This window comes from Cherax quadricarinatus, chromosome 2 (genome assembly GCF_038502225.1).
Source record: "Cherax quadricarinatus isolate ZL_2023a chromosome 2, ASM3850222v1, whole genome shotgun sequence".
Taxonomy (NCBI): Eukaryota; Metazoa; Arthropoda; class Malacostraca; order Decapoda; family Parastacidae; genus Cherax; species Cherax quadricarinatus.
Genome location: NC_091293.1, coordinates 19,336,077 through 19,356,491, shown reverse-complemented (window position 1 = coordinate 19,356,491; position 20,415 = coordinate 19,336,077). Strand labels below are relative to the sequence as shown.

The following is a 20,415-nucleotide window of genomic DNA, read 5'->3' as shown; positions in this document are numbered from 1 at the left end:
GGCAAGGAAATGAGTGAGCTACTCTAGTCCCAATATGACTCAGTTTTTAGCAAGCCGCTAACCAGACAGAGTCGAAGATCAAAATGAATTTTTTATGAGAGAGCCACAAAATTTGATTAACACAAGCCTATCCGATGTTATCCTGACGCCAAATGACTTCGAATAGGCGATAAATGACATGCCCATGCACTCTGCCCCAGGGCCAGACTCATGGAACTCCGTGTTCATCAAGAACTGCAAGAAGCCCCTATCATGAGCCTTTTCCATCCTATGGAGAGGGAGCATGGACACGGGGGTCGTCCCACAGTTACTAAAAACAACAGACATAGCCCCACTCCACAAAGGGGGCAGTAATGCAACAGCAAAGAACTACAGACCGATAGCACTAACATCCCATATCATAAAAATCTTTGAAAGGGTCCTAAGAAGCAAGATCACCACCCATCTAGAAACCCATCAGTTACACAACCCAGGGCAACATGGGTTTAGAACAGGTCGCTCCTGTCTGTCTCAACTATTGGATCACTACGACAAGGTCCTAAATGCACTAGAAGACAAAAAGAATGCAGATGTAATATATACAGACTTTGCAAAAGCCTTCGACAAGTGTGACCATTGCGTAATAGCGCACAAAATGCGTGCTAAAGGAATAACAGGAAAAGTCGGTCGATGGATCTATAATTTCCTCATTAACAGAACACAGAGAGTAGTCGTCAACAGAGTCAAGTCCGAGGCAGCCACGGTGAAAAGCTCTGTTCCACAAGGCACAGTACTCGCTCCCATCCTGTTCCTCATCCTCATATCCGACATAGACAAGGATGTCAGCCACAGCACCGTGTCTTCCTTTGCAGATGACACCCGAATCTGCATGACAGTGTCTTCCATTGCAGACACTGCAAGGCTCCAGGCGGAGATCAACCAAATCTTTCAGTGGGCTGCAGAAAACAATATGAAGTTCAACGATGAGATATTTCAATTACTCAGATATGGTAAACACGAGGAAATTAAATCTTCATCAGAGTACAAAACAAATTCTGGCCACAAAATAGAGCGAAACACCAACGTCAAAGACCTGGGAGTGATCATGTAAGAGGCTCTCACCTTCAAGAACCATAACATTGTATCAATCGCATCTGCTAGAAAAATGACAGGATGGATAATGAAAACCTTCAAAACTAGGGAGGCCAAGCCCATGATGACACTCTTCAGGTCACTTGTTCTATCTAGGCTGGAATATTGCTGCACACTAACAGCACCTTTCAAGGCAGGTGAAATTGCTGACCTAGAAAATGTACAGAGAACCTTCACGGCGTGCATAACGGAGATAAAACACCTCAATTACTGAGAGCGCTTGAGGTTCCTAAACCTGTATTCCCTGGAACGCAGGTGGGAGAGAGAGATGATTATATACACCTGGAAAATCCTAGAGGGACTAGTACCGAACTTGCACACGAAAATCACTCACTACGAAAGCAAAAGACTTGGCAGATGATACAACATCCCCCCAATGAAAAGCAGGGGTGTCACTAGCACGTTAAGAGACCACACAATAAGTGTCAGGGGCCCGAGAGTGTTCAACTGCCTCCCAGCATACATAAGGGGGATTACCAACAGACCCCTGGCAGTCTTCAAGCTGGCACTGGACAAGCACCTAAAGTCGGTTCCTGACCAGCCGGGCTGTGGCTCGTACGTTGGTTTGCCTGCAGCCAGCAGCAACAGCCTGGTTGATCAGGCTCTGATCCACCAGGAGGCCTGGTCACAGACCGGGCCGCAGGGGCGTTGACCCCCGGAACTCTCTCCAGGTAAACATAGTACCATCCATGTGTTTATATAGAAGATCCCTTAGGCCTGTGATGGTATGACGTCACGGGGTACAGCTTGAGGCAGTGAGACGAGCTACCTCGGTCTCACTCGACGGACCACCTATGAACAGGCAAGAACACGGCAGGCCTGGGCTCCCACCTCTCATCCACAGTTTGACAATAGTGTTACCATCCCACAAAGTGTTTACCTTCAACCCTAGTATCTCCTTAAGAACCCCTACGATATTTTTATCATAGTAAACTCAGGTGAACATACCAGTAAGTCACACCAGTTCCTCACTCATCATAAATATCATGTAATATAAAAAAAAAAGCATTAGAAAGACAGAGCGAGACAGAGACAAAACAGATCACTTTATTTGTATTAAAATACATCAATACATCTTAAAAGATACATTCTACTCAACTCCAGACCTGCTGGAAGAGTTGAAGTGTTGACTACAGGGTACCATTGATGTCTTAAGTATTTAATACAGAACAAACAATATTTCAATATTCACAATGTGTATGATCTAAATATATAGTGAAAATATTTTAATTTAAAGTATGGTACACCTATAATGCGGCCATAAAAAGCATATTTAAAATTAATAAGTGAACACCATGGATATTATAATAAAGAAATTTTCTCCTAAACTTTCCATAATAAAACCTCGTACATGTTGCAACTTTTTGAAATATAGACGAAACTTTGGAGACAGACGTGTATCTTCCTGTGAAATGTATTATTACAATCATCATAAATAAATGATAAATCGATAAGGGTCATACAGCTCTATGAAATGTAGATACGTGTATAATGACCCTCAGAGCCAACATGACCTTACTGTTCTTAAAAGAATAAACCATTTGTGTTCAGTTACAGCAAATCTTGTGTGCGCTTTATCAGAGGATACTTAAGTTCAGAGATCATCAGGCTCTGGTGGCCTGGTGGTTAACGCTCTCGCCTCACACGGCGAGGGCCTGGGTTCGATTCCCAGCCAGAGTAGAAACATTGGGCGTGTTTCTTTCCACCTGTTGTCTATGTTCCCCATCAGTAAAATGGGTACCTGGGTGTTAGTCGACTGGTGTGGGTCGCATCCTGGGACACTGACCTAATTTGCCCGAGATGCTCAGCATAGTAAGTGGCTTTCTATGTAGTAGTATGTCATTGTTATCAGCTAGGACTGTATACCATGTACATGTACTTGTAGTAAATAAAGATTATTATTATTATTATATATCAGTCCGCCATCTTAACCACAGACACCTCCACACTTATAAAAACATTAAAGAGTGACTGTTCAAGACGCCCTAAACAATAGTAATGTGATATGTAACTTGTTCATTAACAAACAAGAATACCTTAAATCCCTAAAACAGAGATGAAAGTAAACTCTGGGTGTAAGATTAATCTGCACGAATTCACCACTTGCTGGTGACTTTCTTCTGTGCTTAATATTTTATTACATGTAAACTACATTTTGTATACTGCAGAAAGGAAATATTTGCATTGTATTGTATTATACGCTGAAAGACATACTTCCCATTGTATATATTATGTGGTTAATGAAAGTTTGAAACCGACCAGAAAATTTTTTTCCAGGTATTGATTCCAAGTTTATCACTACGCTAGGAAATTGGAAAAATTGCATCTTTGTAACTTGCTCAGCTTTCAAAACTTTGGGGCCCAGTCCCTGGACCCATTATGTGCCTCTGTAACAACCGCCCATAGGATAGGTATGGGGTGCATAATAAACATATTAAACTAACAAAGCCTATAATTATTGGGCTTTATTCTGTCCTTAAGATACAGTAGTCACTGAAGACTGAAGACTCAATTATATGGAAACCAAATCTTGGAACAGTCTACATAACACTGACCAGCGGGCGCCTGTTCATAACAATATTTGCATGAACCTTTTCCTTGTTCCTGTATATCAGTATTGAAAATCTAAAGTAAACTGGATAAGGTATTCAAGCTGTAATTGAAAACCTTTAAGAAAGAAAAATAAATCGGGCAACTATTGAAGGATACCTTCTAGTGGATACCTAAATACGTATATCCTCATTTCAAGTAGTATATCTGTATATATACCAAGGAAAAAAATATGGTACACGTTGTTTAGCAAAGGGCCTCAGGACGACTTGGTGACGGACACCACTTTGTGGCTGAGGAGTCTGCGGTAGAGAGAGATGTATCTAGCGGCGGCGGCAGTGTGAGGGACCAGCAGCTCTGCGCAGAGAGACGTCTTGGTCAATGTCTTCACATTTACACCCGGTGGCCCAAGAGTCTTGAGGAACTCCAGCACAAAGGAATAACAGTTGAAGGAGGTCTCAGAGTACCTGTGGGAGGGAATGATTAACGTCAAGTATACGAACAACATGTTATAAGGAGGAAAAAATTAACTCGAGCCTGTGTCCATGTACGAACCATGCATCAACACCTCCCTTGAGCCTGCAAACCTTCTACCACTTATCGACCAACTTGCAGCGCTGTATGACCCTAGTAGGTTTACCGCTTCTCTTTGATTATGATAATAATAATAATAATAATAATAATAATAATAATAATAATAATATGTGCGGGTTATTTGTGTATTGTTCCAGCCACGGTATTGTGCATTTTTTTTCTTATTTAATATCGACCAACTTGAATTACTTACCTTCACCTGTGCCCGATCAACTACAACCTCTAGCTTCTCAACAATCCACGAGCACCAACCTTTCCGTGGACCACGAGGGGTTTTGAGCAAGAGTGTGCAGACTGAAGTTCCAGTATTCCTGCCAGACGGGGTCAAGGTGGTTTGCCGAGTCCGTGATAATAGGAACCGAGAGAGACTGTTTCCAGGAGGAGGTGTAGTCTGAGTGGAGGCCCTCACTGTCATACTCGAACACACAGCCCTCACTGTCAGTCACACCAATGTGCAAGTCGTTGCTGCTCCGGTAGTCGCTGCAGATAAAAGGTACTAAATAAAGTCTTTAGTTTCTCTTGAATTACCTTATAGCACTGACCAAGAATACGTATACCAAGTTACGATGTACTGTCAACAGTGCTAAAAATATTTAATAGTTATATTTCTTGAACCGTACTACAGAAACCTTCTCCAGGTATACTCCAGGTATACCGGCACTTAACAGCTTTCTAATAATAAAACTGATCCACTGGAAACATCTTGCCACAAGTGATCCAAAAACTAGTTTAATAGAACTCTCACGTGTCAGGGAGTCAACCACGGAACAGGTGGGGAGAAAATGCATTATCGTGGAAGAAACACTTACTGGAGGAAGTCTCCTCTGGAAGGTTTGATGACGATGGTACAAGGAGCCTGGGAGGCACGCACGAAGGGGTAAGGCACTCTGTGGAAGACAAAAACAATCATTGTAGAACGTGTTTAACATGCAGGAATAATAGATATAAAATCTAAATTAACAGGCATTATGGTGACAGAATATGACTGACCTGAGTATGGCGAATTACGCCTGAAGGTTGTGTAACTCACCTGAAGAGAGTGTAACTCACCTGAAGGGCGTGTAACTCACCTGAAGAAAGTGTAACTCACCTGAAGAAAGTGTAACTCACCTGAAGGGCGGGGTAATGAGAGGTTCAACGGAGAGGTCAGCACCACAGAGGTGACAGGTGGGAGGCAGAGAGAAGCCGAAGAGACGACCTTCACAGTGCTGGTAGCACACGATGCCAGGATCAAGGTTCATCTCTACCTGCTGAAGAACACAGTTCAAGGTTCATCTCTACCTGCTGAAGAACACAGCTCAAGGTTCACCTCTACCTGCTGAAGAACACAGCTCAAGGTTCACCTCTACCTGCTGAAGAACACAGTTCAAGGTTCATCTCTACCTGCTGAAGAACACAGTTCAAGGTTCATCTCTACCTGCTGAAGAACACAGTTCAAGGTTCATCTCTACCTGCTGAAGAACACAGTTCAAGGTTCATCTCTACCTGCTGAAGAACACAGTTCAAGGTTCATCTCTACCTGCTGAAGAACACAGTTCAAGGTTCATCTCTACCTGCTGAAGAACACAGTTCAAGGTTCATCTCTACCTGCTGAAGAACACAGTTCAAGGTTCATCTCTACCTGCTGAAGAACACAGTTCAAGGTTCATCTCTACCTGCTGAAGAACACAGTTCAAGGTTCATCTCTACCTGCTGAAGAACACAGTTCAAGGTTCATCTCTACCTGCTGAAGAACACAGTTCAAGGTTCATCTCTACCTGCTGAAGAACACAGTTCAAGGTTCATCTCTACCTGCTGAAGAACACAGTTCAAGGTTCATCTCTACCTGCTGAAGAACACAGTTCAAGGTTCATCTCTACCTGCTGAAGAACACAGTTCAAGGTTCATCTCTACCTGCTGAAGAACACAGTTCAAGGTTCATCTCTACCTGCTGAAGAACACAGTTCAAGGTTCATCTCTACCTGCTGAAGAACACAGTTCAAGGTTCATCTCTACCTGCTGAAGAACACAGTTCAAGGTTCATCTCTACCTGCTGAAGAACACAGTTCAAGGTTCATCTCTACCTGCTGAAGAACACAGTTCAAGGTTCATCTCTACCTGCTGAAGAACACAGTTCAAGGTTCATCTCTACCTGCTGAAGAACACAGTTCAAGGTTCATCTCTACCTGCTGAAGAACACAGTTCAAGGTTCATCTCTACCTGCTGAAGAACACAGTTCAAGGTTCATCTCTACCTGCTGAAGAACACAGTTCAAGGTTCATCTCTACCTGCTGAAGAACACAGTTCAAGGTTCATCTCTACCTGCTGAAGAACACAGTTCAAGGTTCATCTCTACCTGCTGAAGAACACAGTTCAAGGTTCATCTCTACCTGCTGAAGAACACAGTTCAAGGTTCATCTCTACCTGCTGAAGAACACAGTTCAATGTTCATCTCTACCTGCTGAAGAACACAGTTCAAGGTCCATCTCTACCTGCTGAAGAACACAGTTCAAGGTTCATCTCTACCTGCTGAAGAACACAGTTCAAGGTTCATCTCTACCTGCTGAAGAACACAGTTCAAGGTTCATCTCTACCTGCTGAAGAACACAGTTCAAGGTTCATCTCTACCTGCTGAAGAACACAGTTCAAGGTTCATCTCTACCTGCTGAAGAACACAGTTCAAGGTTCATCTCTACCTGCTGAAGAACACAGTTCAAGGTTCATCTCTACCTGCTGAAGAACACAGTTCAAGGTTCATCTCTACCTGCTGAAGAACACAGTTCAAGGTTCACCTCTACCTGCTGAAGAACACAGTTCAAGGTTCACCTCAACCTGCTGAAGAACACAGTTCAAGGTTCACCTCAACCTGCTGAAGAACACAGTTCAAGGTTCACCTCAACCTGCTGAAGAACACAGTTCAAGGTTCACCTCAACCTGCTGAATAACACAGCTCAAGGTTCACCTCAACCTGCTGAAGAACACAGCTCAAGGTTCACCTCAACCTGCTGAAGAACACAGCTCAAGGTTCACCTCAACCTGCTGAAGAACACAGCTCAAGGTTCACCTCAACCTGCTGAAGAACACAGCTCAATGTTCACCTCAATCTGCTGAAGAACACAGCTCAAGGTTCACCTCAACCTGCTGAAGAACACAGTTCAAGGTTCACCTCAACCTGAAGAACACAGCTCAAGGTTCACCTCAACCTGCTGAAGAACACAGTTCAAGGTTCACCTCTACCTGCTGAAGAACACAGCTCAAGGTTCACCTCAACCTGCTGAAGAACACAGCTCAAGGTTCACCTCAACCTGCTGAAGAACACAGCTCAAGGTTCATCTCTACCTGCTGAAGAACACAGCTCAAGGTTCATCTCTACCTGCTGAAGAACACAGCTCAAGGTTCACCTCTACCTGCTGAAGAACACAGTTCAAGGTTCACCTCAACCTGCTGAAGAACACAGCTCAAGGTTAACCTCAACCTGCTGAAGAACACAGCTCAAGGCTCACCTCAACCTGCTGAAGAACACGGCTCAAGGTTCATCTCTACCTGCTGAAGAACACAGCTCAAGGTTCACCTCAACCTGCTGAAGAACACGGCTCAAGGTTCACCTCAACCTGCTGAAGAACACGGCTCAAGGTTCATCTCTACCTGCTGAAGAACACAGCTCAAGACAACACCTAGAGGAACCCCACAGGGTGGTATACCTGGAGAGGGTTTCGGGGGTCAATGCCCCCGCGGCCCGGTCTGTGACTAGGCCTCATGGTGAATGAGGGCCTGATCAACTAGGCTGTCACTGCTGGCCACACACAAACCGACGTACGAACCACAGCTCGGCTGGTCAGGTACTGACTTTAGGTGTCTGTCCAAAGCCTTCTTGAAGACAGCCTGGGGTCTATTGGTAATCCCATTTATGAATGCTGGGAGACAGTTGAACAGTCTCGGGCCCCTGACACTTACTGTGTTGTCTCTTATCGTGCTAGTGGAGCCCCTGCTTTTGATTGGGTGGATGTTGCATAGCCTGCCAAGTCTTTTGCTTTCCTAGGGAGCAAGTTTCGATTGCACATTTGGTACTCATCCCTCTAGTATTTTCCAGGTATGTATAATCATGTATCTCTCCCGCCAGCGTTCCAGGGAATACAAGTCGAGGAACTTCAACTATTCATGGAGATTTAGATTTTTTTTTATCGTACTTATGTGTGCCGTGAAAGTTCTTTGTACATTTTCTATGTCAACAATTTCACCTGCTTTGAAAGGCGGTGCTAGTGCGCAGCAATATTCCAGCCTAGATAGAACATGGGATCTGAAGAGCGTTATCTTGGGCATGGGATCCATAGTTTTGAAGGTTCTCTTTGTCAATCCTGTCTTTTTTTTTTTTTTTTTTTTTTTTTTTTTTTTTTTTTTTTTTTTTAGCAGATGAGGTAGATACAATGATGTGGTCTTTGAAAGAGATCCTCTGACATTATCACTCGTTGCTCAGTCCCATCTTATTCAATTTTCTAATAAATGCCAAATGCCTTTCTTAATGCTATACCTAGCCAGTCCGATCATTATATGATTAGCTTTGCTGATGATATAATGATTCACACTACCGGATTCTCCAACACCCAAAACATCCTTAACCATGTACTAGCCTCCTGTCAGGACCTGGGGTTGATAATCTCTACTGATAAAACAAAGATATTCAATAGGAGTCCTCCTCGAAAGAGGCACAGCTCGCCAGATCCAGTTGCATGATGGGTCTTCTAGAATATGTAACCAGATGCAGGTATCTAGACTACGAGGTCCCATTACTTGGACCTGATGTAACGAGACTGTTGCCAATACAAAGAAAGGCTGAGAGCACTTACAGCTGTGACAGGTCTTCATCCCAGGTATGATGCTAATATTAAAATAGTGATAATTATGGATTTTGCTTATATTAGATCATTGGTTGATTATGCCATGCCACGCTTACTCTTGAACATTGGTAAAAATCGAACATTTCCGCTACTGGAAGCTTGGAAGGCTGGAAAAACTGCAGAACGAAGCAATGAGGATCATCCTAGGATGCCCTCGTACTGCCAAAAGTTTAAATATGCAGAAAGAACTTGATATTCCAAACATCAGAGATCGTATTACTGAAGAAATGTCCTCATTTGGGGTAAATATGCTCAGGCAAGCTCATTCAAACCCCTGCACAGAAGCCCTCCAAACTTTCCTCAGCACTGGTGAACACCCCTCCAGATGGATCGAGAAAACAAACTGACCTCCGCATGAACCAGATACATGATCTCTGTCAAGTAAGGCAATTTAGTTCCGTTTAATATCTTTATTACGCACCCCATACCCATCCTGTGGACGGTAGTCAAAAGATTACAGAGGTACATAATGGGTCCAGGGACTGAACCCCAAATTTCAGCTGAATTACTTACAAAGGTAATGAACTCCAGGTAGATCTGGTCACAATCATGGCAAGTTACAAGGCAACAGCGGCACTTCCCAGCTCCGTTGAATACTATCCCATTCCAAACTACCATCTCCCCATTTTCCCAATAAAAACTTCTTAAATCACAACCAAAGCTTCGCCTTGAAGCCAAACAGGATGCTTTAAGCTGTACTGAAAACTTAAGTCGCACAGAACACACTCACAAATTATTTATGTTGGTGGTTCTGTTCACCAATCCGCTGGTTCAGCTGGTAGTGCTGCTGTTGTCATACCGTGATGGCTCTCAAAGAAATTGGAGCACACATCAGTAACTGGGCGTCTACCCTTCAAACAGAACTGTTTGCCATACTCTTTGCACTCAAAATGCGTCCATGTATCGTAGGTTGACACACAAATTGTAACTAATTCTCTATCTGTAAATGCCCTCAACTCGTTAAGTATAAATTGTGGCATGCTTGTGTCAGAAGCCAGACACAGGTATAGTAGGATTTTAGACAGTGGAGTCAGAGTGCACTTTCTGTGGATTCCATCTCACATTGGTCTTCAGATGCATGACAGAACTGATGAACTGGCTAAGTTATATGCTTTCAAAGAGTAAATTACAATCATGGCTTGTCAGCTTGCAGTTTGAGAATAATACGAAAAGAACTTCAACTGAACTTTATTGACTTAATACTAAGGGAGACTGACAACAGTTAGTCCACTTATCATCCTTCTGTCATGCAGGAGGAGCCACATGTCTATGGGCCCTTACTTAAACAAGATGGGTCCTACACAGATGACAGCAAGGAAATGAGTGAGCTACTCTAGTCCCAATGACTCAGTTTTTAGCAAGCCACTAACCAGACTGAGAGTCGAAGATCAAAAGGAATTTTTTATGAGAGAGCCACAGAATTTGGTTAACACAAGCCTATCTGATGTTATCCTGACGCCAAATTACTTCGAACAGGCGATAAATGACATGCCCATGCACTCTGCCCCAGGGCCAGACTCATGGAACTCCGTGTTCATCAAGAACTGCAAGAAGCCCCTATCACGAGCCTTTTCCATCCTATGGAGAGGGAGCATGGACACGGGGGTCGTCCCACAGTTACTAAAAACAACAGACATAGCCCCACTCCACAAAGGGGGCAGTAAAGCAACAGCAAAGAACTACAGACCGATAGCACTAACATCCCATATCATAAAAATCTTTGAAAGGGTCCTAAGAAGCAAGATCACCACCCATCTAGAAACCCATCAGTTACACAACCCAGGGCAACATGGGTTTAGAACAGGTCGCTCCTGTCTGTCTCAACTATTGGATCACTACGACAAGGTCCTAGATGCACTAGAAGACAAAAAAAATGCAGATGTAATATATACAGACTTTGCAAAAACCTTCGACAAGCGTGACCATGGCGTAATAGCGCACAAAATGCGTGCTAAAGGAATAACAGGAAAAGTCGGTCGATGGATCTATAATTTCCTCACTAACAGAACAGAGAGAGTAGTAGTCAACAGAGTAAAGTACGAGGCAGCCACGGTGAAAAGCTCTGTTCCACAAGGCACAGTACTCGCTCCCATCTTGTTCCTCATCCTCATATCTGACAGACAAGGATGTCAGCCACAGCACAGTGTCTTCCTTTGCAGATGACACCCGAATCTGCATGACAGTGTCTTCCATTGCAGACACTGCAAGGCTCCAGGCGGACATCAACCAAATCTTTCAGTGGGCTGCAAAAAACAATATGAAGTTCAACGTTGAGAAATTTCAATTACTCAGATATGGTAAACATGAGGAAATTAAATCTTCATCAGAGTACAAAACAAATTCTGGCCACAAAATAGAGCGAAACACCAACGTCAAAGACCTGGGAGTGATCATGTCGGAGGATCTCACCTTCAAGGACCATAACATTGTATCAATCGCATCTGCTAGAAAAATGACAGGATAGATAATGAGAACCTTCAAAACTAGGGAGGCCAAGCCCATGATGACATTCTTCAGGTCACTTGTTCTATCTAGGCTGGAATATTGCTGCACACTAACAGCACCTTTCAAGGCAGGTGAAATTGCTGACCTAGAAAATGTACAGAGAACCTTCACGGCACGCATAACGGAGATAAAACACCTCAATTACTGGGAGCGCTTGAGGTTCCTGAACCTGTATTCCCTGGAATGCAGGCGGGAGAGATACATGATTATATACACCTGGAAAATCCTAGAGGGACTAGTACCGAACTTGCACACAAAAATCACTCACTACGAAAGCAAAAGACTTGGCAGACGATGCAACATCCCCCCAATGAAAAGCAGGGGTGTCACTAGCACGTTAAGAGACCATACAACAAGTGTCAGGGGCCCGAGACTGTTCAACTGCCTCCCAGCATACATAAGGGGGATTACCAACAGACCCCTGGCGGTCAAGCTGGCACTGGACAAGCACCTAAAGTCGGTTCCTGATCAGCCGGGCTGCGGCTCGTACGTTGGTTTGCGTGCAGCCAGCAGTAACAGCCTGGTTGATCAGGCTCTGATCCACCAGGAGGCCTGGTCACAGACCGGGCCGCGGGGGCGTTGACCCCCGGAACTCACTCCAGGCAAACTCCAGGTGCATCCAACAAAATAAGCAGACTCTTGGATGTCACTACCGCCCGGCTCCGGCTGGGTTACAAGTATCTTTGGCAGGTTAAATCACCACCACAAGATGTAGACCAAACGAAATATAAACTTTGCAAGATGGACTATTGTCAAATCTTACGTCATTCGGTACCGGAATGCGATAAAATTAATGAATTCATAGACAACTCACTCAGAAATGTTCAAGATATGTTAAAGCATTTTATCCACAGTGGTATATTACAAAACATTCTGGAAAAATACCCTGATTTTGCTTACTGTATATAAGGCTAATATTTACATTAATAACTCATTGCAGTTGTGATCAGGTATGTATGAATGGTTAATTTACCTGGAGAGAGTACCGGGGGTCAACGCCCCCGCGGCCTGGTCTGTAACCAGGCCTCCTGGTGGATCAGAGCCTGATCAACCAGGCTGTTACTGCTGGCTGCACGCAATCCAACGTACGAGCCACAGCCCAGTTGGTCAGGTACCGACTTTAGGTGCTTGTCCAGTGCCTGCTTGAAGACGGCCAGGGGTCTATTGGTAATCCCCCTTATGTATGCTGGGAGGCAGTTGAACAGTCTCGGGCCCCTGACACTTATTGTATGGTCTCTTAACGTGCTAGTGACACCCCTGCTTTACACTGGGAGGATGTTGCATCGTCTGCCGAGTCTTTTCCTTTCGTTGTGAGTGATTTTCGTGTGCAAGTTAGGTACTAGTCCCTCGACGATTTTCCAGGTGTATATAATCATGTATCTCTCCCGCCTGCGTTCCAGGGAGTACAGGTTCAGGAACTTCAAGCGCTCCCAGTAATTGAGGTGTTTTATCTCCGTTATGCACGCTGTGAAGGTTCTCTGTACATTTTCTAGGTCAGCAATTTCACCTGCCTTGAAAGGTGCTGTTAGTGTGCAGCAATATTCCAGCCTAGATAGAACAAGCGACCTGAAGAGTGTCATCATGGGCTTGGCATCCCTAGTTTTGAAGGTTCTCATTATCCATCCTGTCACTTTTCTAGCAGATGCGATTGATACAATGTTATGGTCCTTGAAGGTGAGATCCTCCGACATGATCACTCCCAGGTCTTTGACGTTGGTTTTTCGCTCTATTTTGTGGAAGGAATTTGTTTTGTACTCTGATAAGTTTTAATTTCCTCATGTTTACCATATCGGAGTAATTGAAATTTCTCATTGTTGAATTTCATATTGTTTTCTGTAGTCCACTGAAAGATTTGGTTGATATCCGTCTGGAGCCGTGCAGTGTCTGCAATGGAAGACACTGTCATGCAGATTCGGGTGTCATCTGCAAAGGAAGACACTGCTGTGACTGACATCTTTGTCTAAGTCAGATTTGAGGATGAGAAACAAGATGGGAGTGAGTATTATGCCTTGTGGAACAAAGCTTTTCACCTTAGCCACCTCAGACTTGACTCTGTTGACTACTACTCTGTGTTCTGTTTGTGAGGAAATTATAGATCCCTCTACCAACTTTTCCTGTTATTACCTTAGCATGCATTTTGTGCGCTATTGCGCCATGGTCACACTTGTCGAAGGCTTTTGCAAAGTCTGTATATATTACATCTGCATTCTTTTTGTCTTCTAGTGCATCTAGGACCTTGTCGTAGTGATCCAATAGTTGAGACAGACAGGAGCGACCTGCTCTAAAACCATGTTGCCCTGGGTTGTGTAATTGATGGGTATCTAGATGGGTGGCGATCTTGCTTCTTAGGACCCTTTCAAAAATTTATGATATGGGATGTTAGTGCTATCGGTCTGTAGTTCTTTGTTATTGCTTTACTGCCCCCTTTGTGGAGTGGGGCTATGTCTGTTGTTTTTAGTAACTGTGGGACGACCGCAGTGTCCATGCTCATTCTCCAAAGGATGGTAAAAGCTCGTGATAGGGGTTTCTTGCAGTTCTTGATGAACACGGAGTTCCACGAGTCTGTCCCTGGGGCAGAGTGCATGGGCATGTCATTTATCGCCTGTTCGAAGTCATTTGGTGTCTGGATAATATCAGATAGGCTTGTGTTAACCAAATTCTGTGGCTCTCTTATAAAAAAATAATTTTGATCTTCGACTCTCAGTCTGGTTAGCGGATTGCTAAAAACTGTCATATTGGGTCTTGAGTAGCTCACTCATTTCCTTGCTGTCATCTGTGTAGGACCCATCTTGTTTAATTGGGGGCCCAATACTGGATGTTGTTCTCGACTTGGATTTGGCATAAGAAAAGAAATACTTTGGGTTTCTTTCGATTTCATTTATGGCTTTTAGTTCTTCCCGCGTTTCCTGACTCCTGTAGGATTCCTTTAGCTTAAGTTCGATGTTTGCTATTTCTCTGACCAGTGACTCCCTACGCATTTCAGATATATTGACCTCTTTTAGCCGCTCTGTTATTCTTTTCCGTCGCCTGTAAAGGGAGCGCCTGTCTCTTTCTATTTTACATCTACTACTCCTTTTTCTTAAAGGAATAAGCCTTGAGCATACATCGAGTGCCACCGAGTTAATCTGTTCTAGGCATAAGTTGGGGGTCTGTGTTGCTTAGTCTATCTTCCCAGCTTATATCGTTTAGGACTTTGTTTACTTGGTCACACTATGTTCTTGTTATTGAAGTTGAATTTGGTGAAGGCTCCCTCATGAGTAATCTCATTTTGTCGGTCTGGGGCTCCACGCAACAGGTCTGAACCTCGATTATGTTGTGATCCGAGTATATTGTTTTTGATATGGTGACATTTCGTGTCAGATCATCATTGTTAGTGAAGATGGGGTCTAGTGTATTTTCCAGTCTAGTAGGCTCTGTTTGCTGGCTTAAGTTGAAATTTGTGCAGAGATTTAAAAGCCCGTGTGTGTGTGTGTGTGTGTGTGTGTGTGTGTGTGTGTGTGTGTGTGTGTGTGTGTGTGTGTGTGTGTGTGTGTGTGTGTGTGTGAGTGAGTTTTCGTCAGAGCTGCCTCCTGGTGTTATCACTGCAACAACATTATTTGCTATATTCCTCCATTTTAGGTGCCTCAAGTTGAAATCCCCCAGGAGCAAGATGTTGGGGGCCAGAGCTGGCAGATTTTCCAGACAGTGGTCAATTTTTGACAGCTGTTCCTAGAATTGCTGGGACGTTGCATCAGGAGGCTTGTAGCCTACCACAATGACTAGGTTTTGGTTCTCGTTCTTTACTGCTAAAACTTCCACTACATCATTTGAGGCATTAAGCAGTTCTGTGCAAACAAGTGACTCTGCGATGTACAGGCCACCCCCCCCCTTTTGCCTGTTCACTGTCACATCTGTATAGGTTGTAACCTGGGATCCACATTTCGTTGTCCAAGTGATCCTTTATGTGGGTCTCTGTGAAAGCCGCAAACATTGCATTTGCCTCTGCAAGCAGTCCACGGATGAAAGGTATTTTATTGTTCGTTGCTTGCTTTAGACCCTGTATATTTGCAAAGAAGAATGTCATTGGACTGGTGGTATTGGTGGTACTGGGGGGGGACTTTACCGGCACTAGTATCTGTATCTGTTGGTTTGGAATGGAGGCCATCGACTGTGGTTCTACTCTAGAAATGACTGGATTTGGCATATGATTTCTGCCATTTCCTGCTAGTTTTTTTTTTCCTTCCTGGCACTAAAAAACCTCTCCCTCTTGAGTGGCTGTGGCTACCCAGGTTTTCCCATGGTCTGGATGTTTTGTATGTTTTTGTCCCCTTTAGATGGTGTGCCTGACAATTTAAGTTACAGCACAGTCTTTCCTGTACTGAAGAGGGATACATTTCAGGGTGAAAAAGCTTATAGGAAGTGAGTTTGCATTTTCCTGTTGTCATATGGGCACGGCATTTTCTAGGGTGGTCATAGTTGCACGTCCCATATGTTTTTCCAGATTTCCCATGCCTGCAGATACCAAGTGCATAGTATGTGTACAGGCTTGGTTTCCGTTTGCCTTGGGTTTCTGTGACTGTATTCCCTGTTGGTGCATGTTTTCCTGTCTCATTCCTATCCTCACTAGTACTAACAATGGAGCTCTCACCAGTTGTTTCTGGTAATATATCCTCACTATTGCTAGTGGAGTCCCCTTGTTTGCTATCTCCTGTGGTATTGCTAGTTCGTAATATTGGTTTTATCTTGTCCTTAACTACATTTGCTTCCCCACTACAGCTCCTGTCTCCCTCGAGGCCATTTATATGCATTCCCTCATGCGTACATTGACTGACTACATGGACAGCACCTCCATCCTCACCATTACTGTCTCCCAGGACAGCACCTCCAGCTTCACCATTACTGTCACCCAGGACAGCACCTCCAGCCTTACAGTTTCTGACTACATGGCCAGGACCAAGGGCGATACCATCCAGCCCAGACTTTTTATTTTCCCATCTATTTAGAATGCTTCCAGGTTTTCTATGAAGGCTGCTTTGATGTTATCTTTTAATACCAATGCGATTTTAATCCACAGATTTATCTCATTTGGGCATACCCAAAAACACTTCCCTGATTTAACCCTTTGAGGGTTTTCGTCGTACTAGTACGTCTTACGCGTAGGGGTTTTTGACATACTAGTACTCAAATTCTAGCGGCCTCAAATCTAGTGGGAGAAAGCTGGTAGGCCTTCATATGAAAGAATGGGTCTATGTGGTCAGTGTGCACAGTCTAAAAAAAATCCTGCAGCACACTGTGCATAATGAGAAAAAAAAAACTGACCATTTTTTTTGAATAAATCAGCGACTTTGCAGTGTATTTTCGTATGGTATTTATTGTTGTATTTTAGTTTTCTTGCTCTCGTTTCATAGAATGGAAGACATATTACAGAAATTGAGATGATTTTGACTGGTTTTACAAAGAAAGGTGCCTTGAAATTGAGCTCAAAGTAGCAGAAATGTTCGATTTTTACCAAACTTCAAAAGTAAACAAATCGTGCCAAGCGTGCAATACACGTCAACTGGTGAGTCTAATATTCTTTCACAAGTGCACCAATAATATTTATACCATTTTTTACACTAATGCAGTAGTCTGCATAACAGGAAATCTTATATTTTTTGTGAAAATAAAAATTCAAAGTGGAAAGCAAAAGAATATAAAAGGGGCCTTGAGACATGACTAATGACTAGAGGAAATGACATTTTAGTGCCAGGAATGTCTTTCTTGTTTATTCTGGACCCTATTCGGTAATTGGCATCTTTTGAAATTTGTGTGAAATTGGCAAAATTGCTAAATTCTGACCACTGTACTGGATAGTTGAATTTCATAAATGAGTGGTTTCTTGCACCCATTCGATAGAAAAAATGGAGTTCTAGCGAAATATTCATGTTTTTATGTCGACTAGTACAGTGAAATTGGCCGAAAATGGGGCTCAAAGTGGGCAAAATCGCCGATGCGTAAACATCGCCGAGACCGCTAACTTTGCGAGAGCATAATTCCGTAAGTTTTCTATCAAATTTCAAACTTTTGGTGTCTTTATGATCGGGAAAAGAATCTCTATCTTTTCATAAGAGAAAATATATTTTTTTTTTTAAATTTGGCCGACCCTGAGAACGAGTTTCGGAGAGGGCCTGTCGACCCTCAAAGGTTTTAATACGGCTTGTAGATAGTTCTTGGATATCTGCACAAGGGCCGTGACACCAATTTTCACAAAAATGGCAAGTAATCCATGCGGAAGCCCGTTTGTTTGACTGCAGACTACACAGAGCTTCATAATGTGATTTGAATGGTTGATTTACTGTAGTTCTACTAGTAGCCCCTTGAATATTATACGAATACCTCCTTAAAGTGAATATCTGGCTATTTGTATTTCTATTTCTAACTGTACTTGTATATTAGGACAGCTTACCGGTGTACGTCCCTGTTTTATATTCATTGTTTGCGTTTTATAAGGGCTCCTAAAACCCTGTCTGTTTACAGTCTGCTTTATTATCCTATGAATCCATTTGAAACCGGTCAAGGGTTCGGATCAGCCAAGGGTTCGGAACCAGTCTGATCTGATCAGTGGGTCACTTATTTAAAACATACCTGGTCGGTGATTTGGGCTAACACATGAAGGAACTACTGGAAATTATTTAACCGAGTAATATGTGATTAGAGTGATACAAAAGTATAACTTGCGTGTTGAAGAACCGGTGATTTCTGGCAGCTCCTACAATGACGAACGGTCGAGACCTTTATTTACAGCCTGAAGGATTATCGATCACTGTATCTAGATTTTCTAGGATTTTTTTTCGTCTCCACCACAACAAATGCTATATTATCACTATAGTTGATTGGTGAAATTATTGGAGGAAAGACGCTTTTTCTGGAGTGATGTTTGCTTTTCGTTGTGTATATTGCGACCGCTGGTAACTACAGGTTATATGAATTTCACTGTACATGTCTGGTATTTCAAGAATGGAGAAAAAACTAATTAAAGTCACTCCACTCCACTAAGTACCAATATATTACTGGTTAGTTGCTACTACAACACTGCCTTAGTAATTTGTTCAGCTATCAAAACTTTGGGACCCAGTCCCAGGACCCATTATGTACCTCTAATATTTTTGACTACCTTCCACAGAATGGGTATGGGGTGCATAATAAACATATTAAACTAACTGACAACACCCAGAGTGAGCCAGGTAGCAGACAACACGCAGTGTGAGCCAGGTAGCAGGCAACACCCAGAGTGAGCCAGGTAGCAGACAACACGCAGTGTGAGCCAGGTAGCAGACAACACGCAGTGTGAGCCAGGTAGCAGACAACACGCAGTGTGAGCCAGGTAGCAGACAACACGCAGTGTGAGCCAGGTAGCAGACAACACGCAGTGTGAGCCAGGTAGCAGACAACACGCAGTGTGAGCCAGGTAGCAGACAACACGCAGTGTGAGCCAGGTAGCAGACAACACGCAGTGTGAGCCAGGTAGCAGACAACACGCAGTGTGAGCCAGGTAGCAGACAACACGCAGTGTGAGCCAGGCAGCAGACAACACGCAGTGTGAGCCAGGTAGCAGACAACACGCAGTGTGAGCCAGGTAGCAGACAACACGCAGTGAGAGCCAGGCAGCAGACAACACGCAGTGTGAGCCAGGTAGCAGACAACACACAGTGTGAGCCAGGCAGCAGACAACACGCAGTGTGAGCCAGGTAGCAGACAACACGCAGTGTGAGCCAGGTAGCAGACAACACGCAGTGTGAGCCAGGCAGCAGACAACACGCAGTGTGAGCCAGGCAGCAGACAGCACGCAGTGTGAGCCAGGCAGCAGACAGCACGCAGTGTGAGCCAGGCAGCAGACAGCACGCAGTGTGAGCCAGGCAGCAGACAACACGCAGTGTGAGCCAGGCAGCAGACAACACGCAGTGTGAGCAAGGCAGCAGACAACACGCAGTGTGAGCAAGGCAGCAGACAACACGCAGTGAGAGCCAGGCAGCAGACAACACGCAGTGTGAGCCAGGCAGCAGACAACATGCAGTGTGAGCCAGGCAGCAGACAACACGCAGTGAGAGCCAGGCAGCAGACAACACGCAGTGTGAGCCAGGCAGCAGACAACATGCAGTGTGAGCCAGGCAGCAGACAACACGCAGTGTGAGCCAGGCAGCAGACAACACCCAGAGATCTTGCAGTCCGCCTGAATGAGCATCGAAATGCCTCTAACAGAGACGATGTAAGGTACGGCTGTGTCCTCCACAGAGACTCCACGGGGCATTTGATGAACTGGGATGAGGCACAACTCGTTCTCACCGAACCAGACCTCAGACGCCGACGGTGCCTAGAAGCCTCACTAATCGCCGTCACCGACACTATAGAACGCAACTCTGGAAACTACGAAACATTGGCATACATGATACTTAAGCAGCACGAACCCAACAACACAGGAGTCACATGATTTCATCGTCTACGCGTCCTCATCATAGGTAGAGGTTGTTTTGATAAAGACCTGCCTCGCAAGAGCCAGTAGGCCTTCCTCCATTCTTATGTTCTTATGACATTCCTCAGGTCACGTGCGTCACATCTCACTCTCCGCCTATATATATAATGTCTTTCTACCTCTGTATGTTAGAAGTGATCAAGGTCCCAGGACCAAAACGTTTTCTAATAAATATATTATAGTGTTTGCTTACGTGTCTTTCTAAACCAACTTGTCGGTATTTATTACCAAGGTTTATACCAATTCTGGTGTTGTACACAGGCGTTGTTCAAG

General features: G+C 44.0%; 1 protein-coding gene across 4 annotated transcripts in view; it reads right to left on the bottom strand.

The window, feature by feature from the left end:
• Positions 1 to 834: 834 nt before the first annotated feature.
• LOC128688351 (MKRN2 opposite strand protein) overlaps positions 835 to 20,415 on the bottom strand; it is a 42,819-nt gene continuing 23,238 nt past the window's right edge. Inside the window, exons 2-6 of one of the 4 annotated variants that reach the window (XM_070087506.1) lie at positions 5,591 to 5,627; positions 5,386 to 5,522; positions 5,085 to 5,162; positions 4,528 to 4,755; positions 835 to 4,148 (exon numbers count right to left, since the gene is read on the bottom strand). In XM_070087506.1, the coding sequence (XP_069943607.1) occupies positions 3,941 to 4,148; positions 4,528 to 4,755; positions 5,085 to 5,162; positions 5,386 to 5,516 (645 nt within the window). In that variant the 5' untranslated portion in view covers positions 5,517 to 5,522; positions 5,591 to 5,627 and the 3' untranslated portion in view covers positions 835 to 3,940. Of the gene's footprint in view, positions 4,149 to 4,527; positions 4,756 to 5,084; positions 5,163 to 5,385; positions 5,526 to 5,556; positions 5,628 to 20,415 lie in introns of those variants that run through there. The other 3 variants (XM_070087514.1, XM_070087500.1, XM_070087503.1) reach the window with 3 other exon arrangements.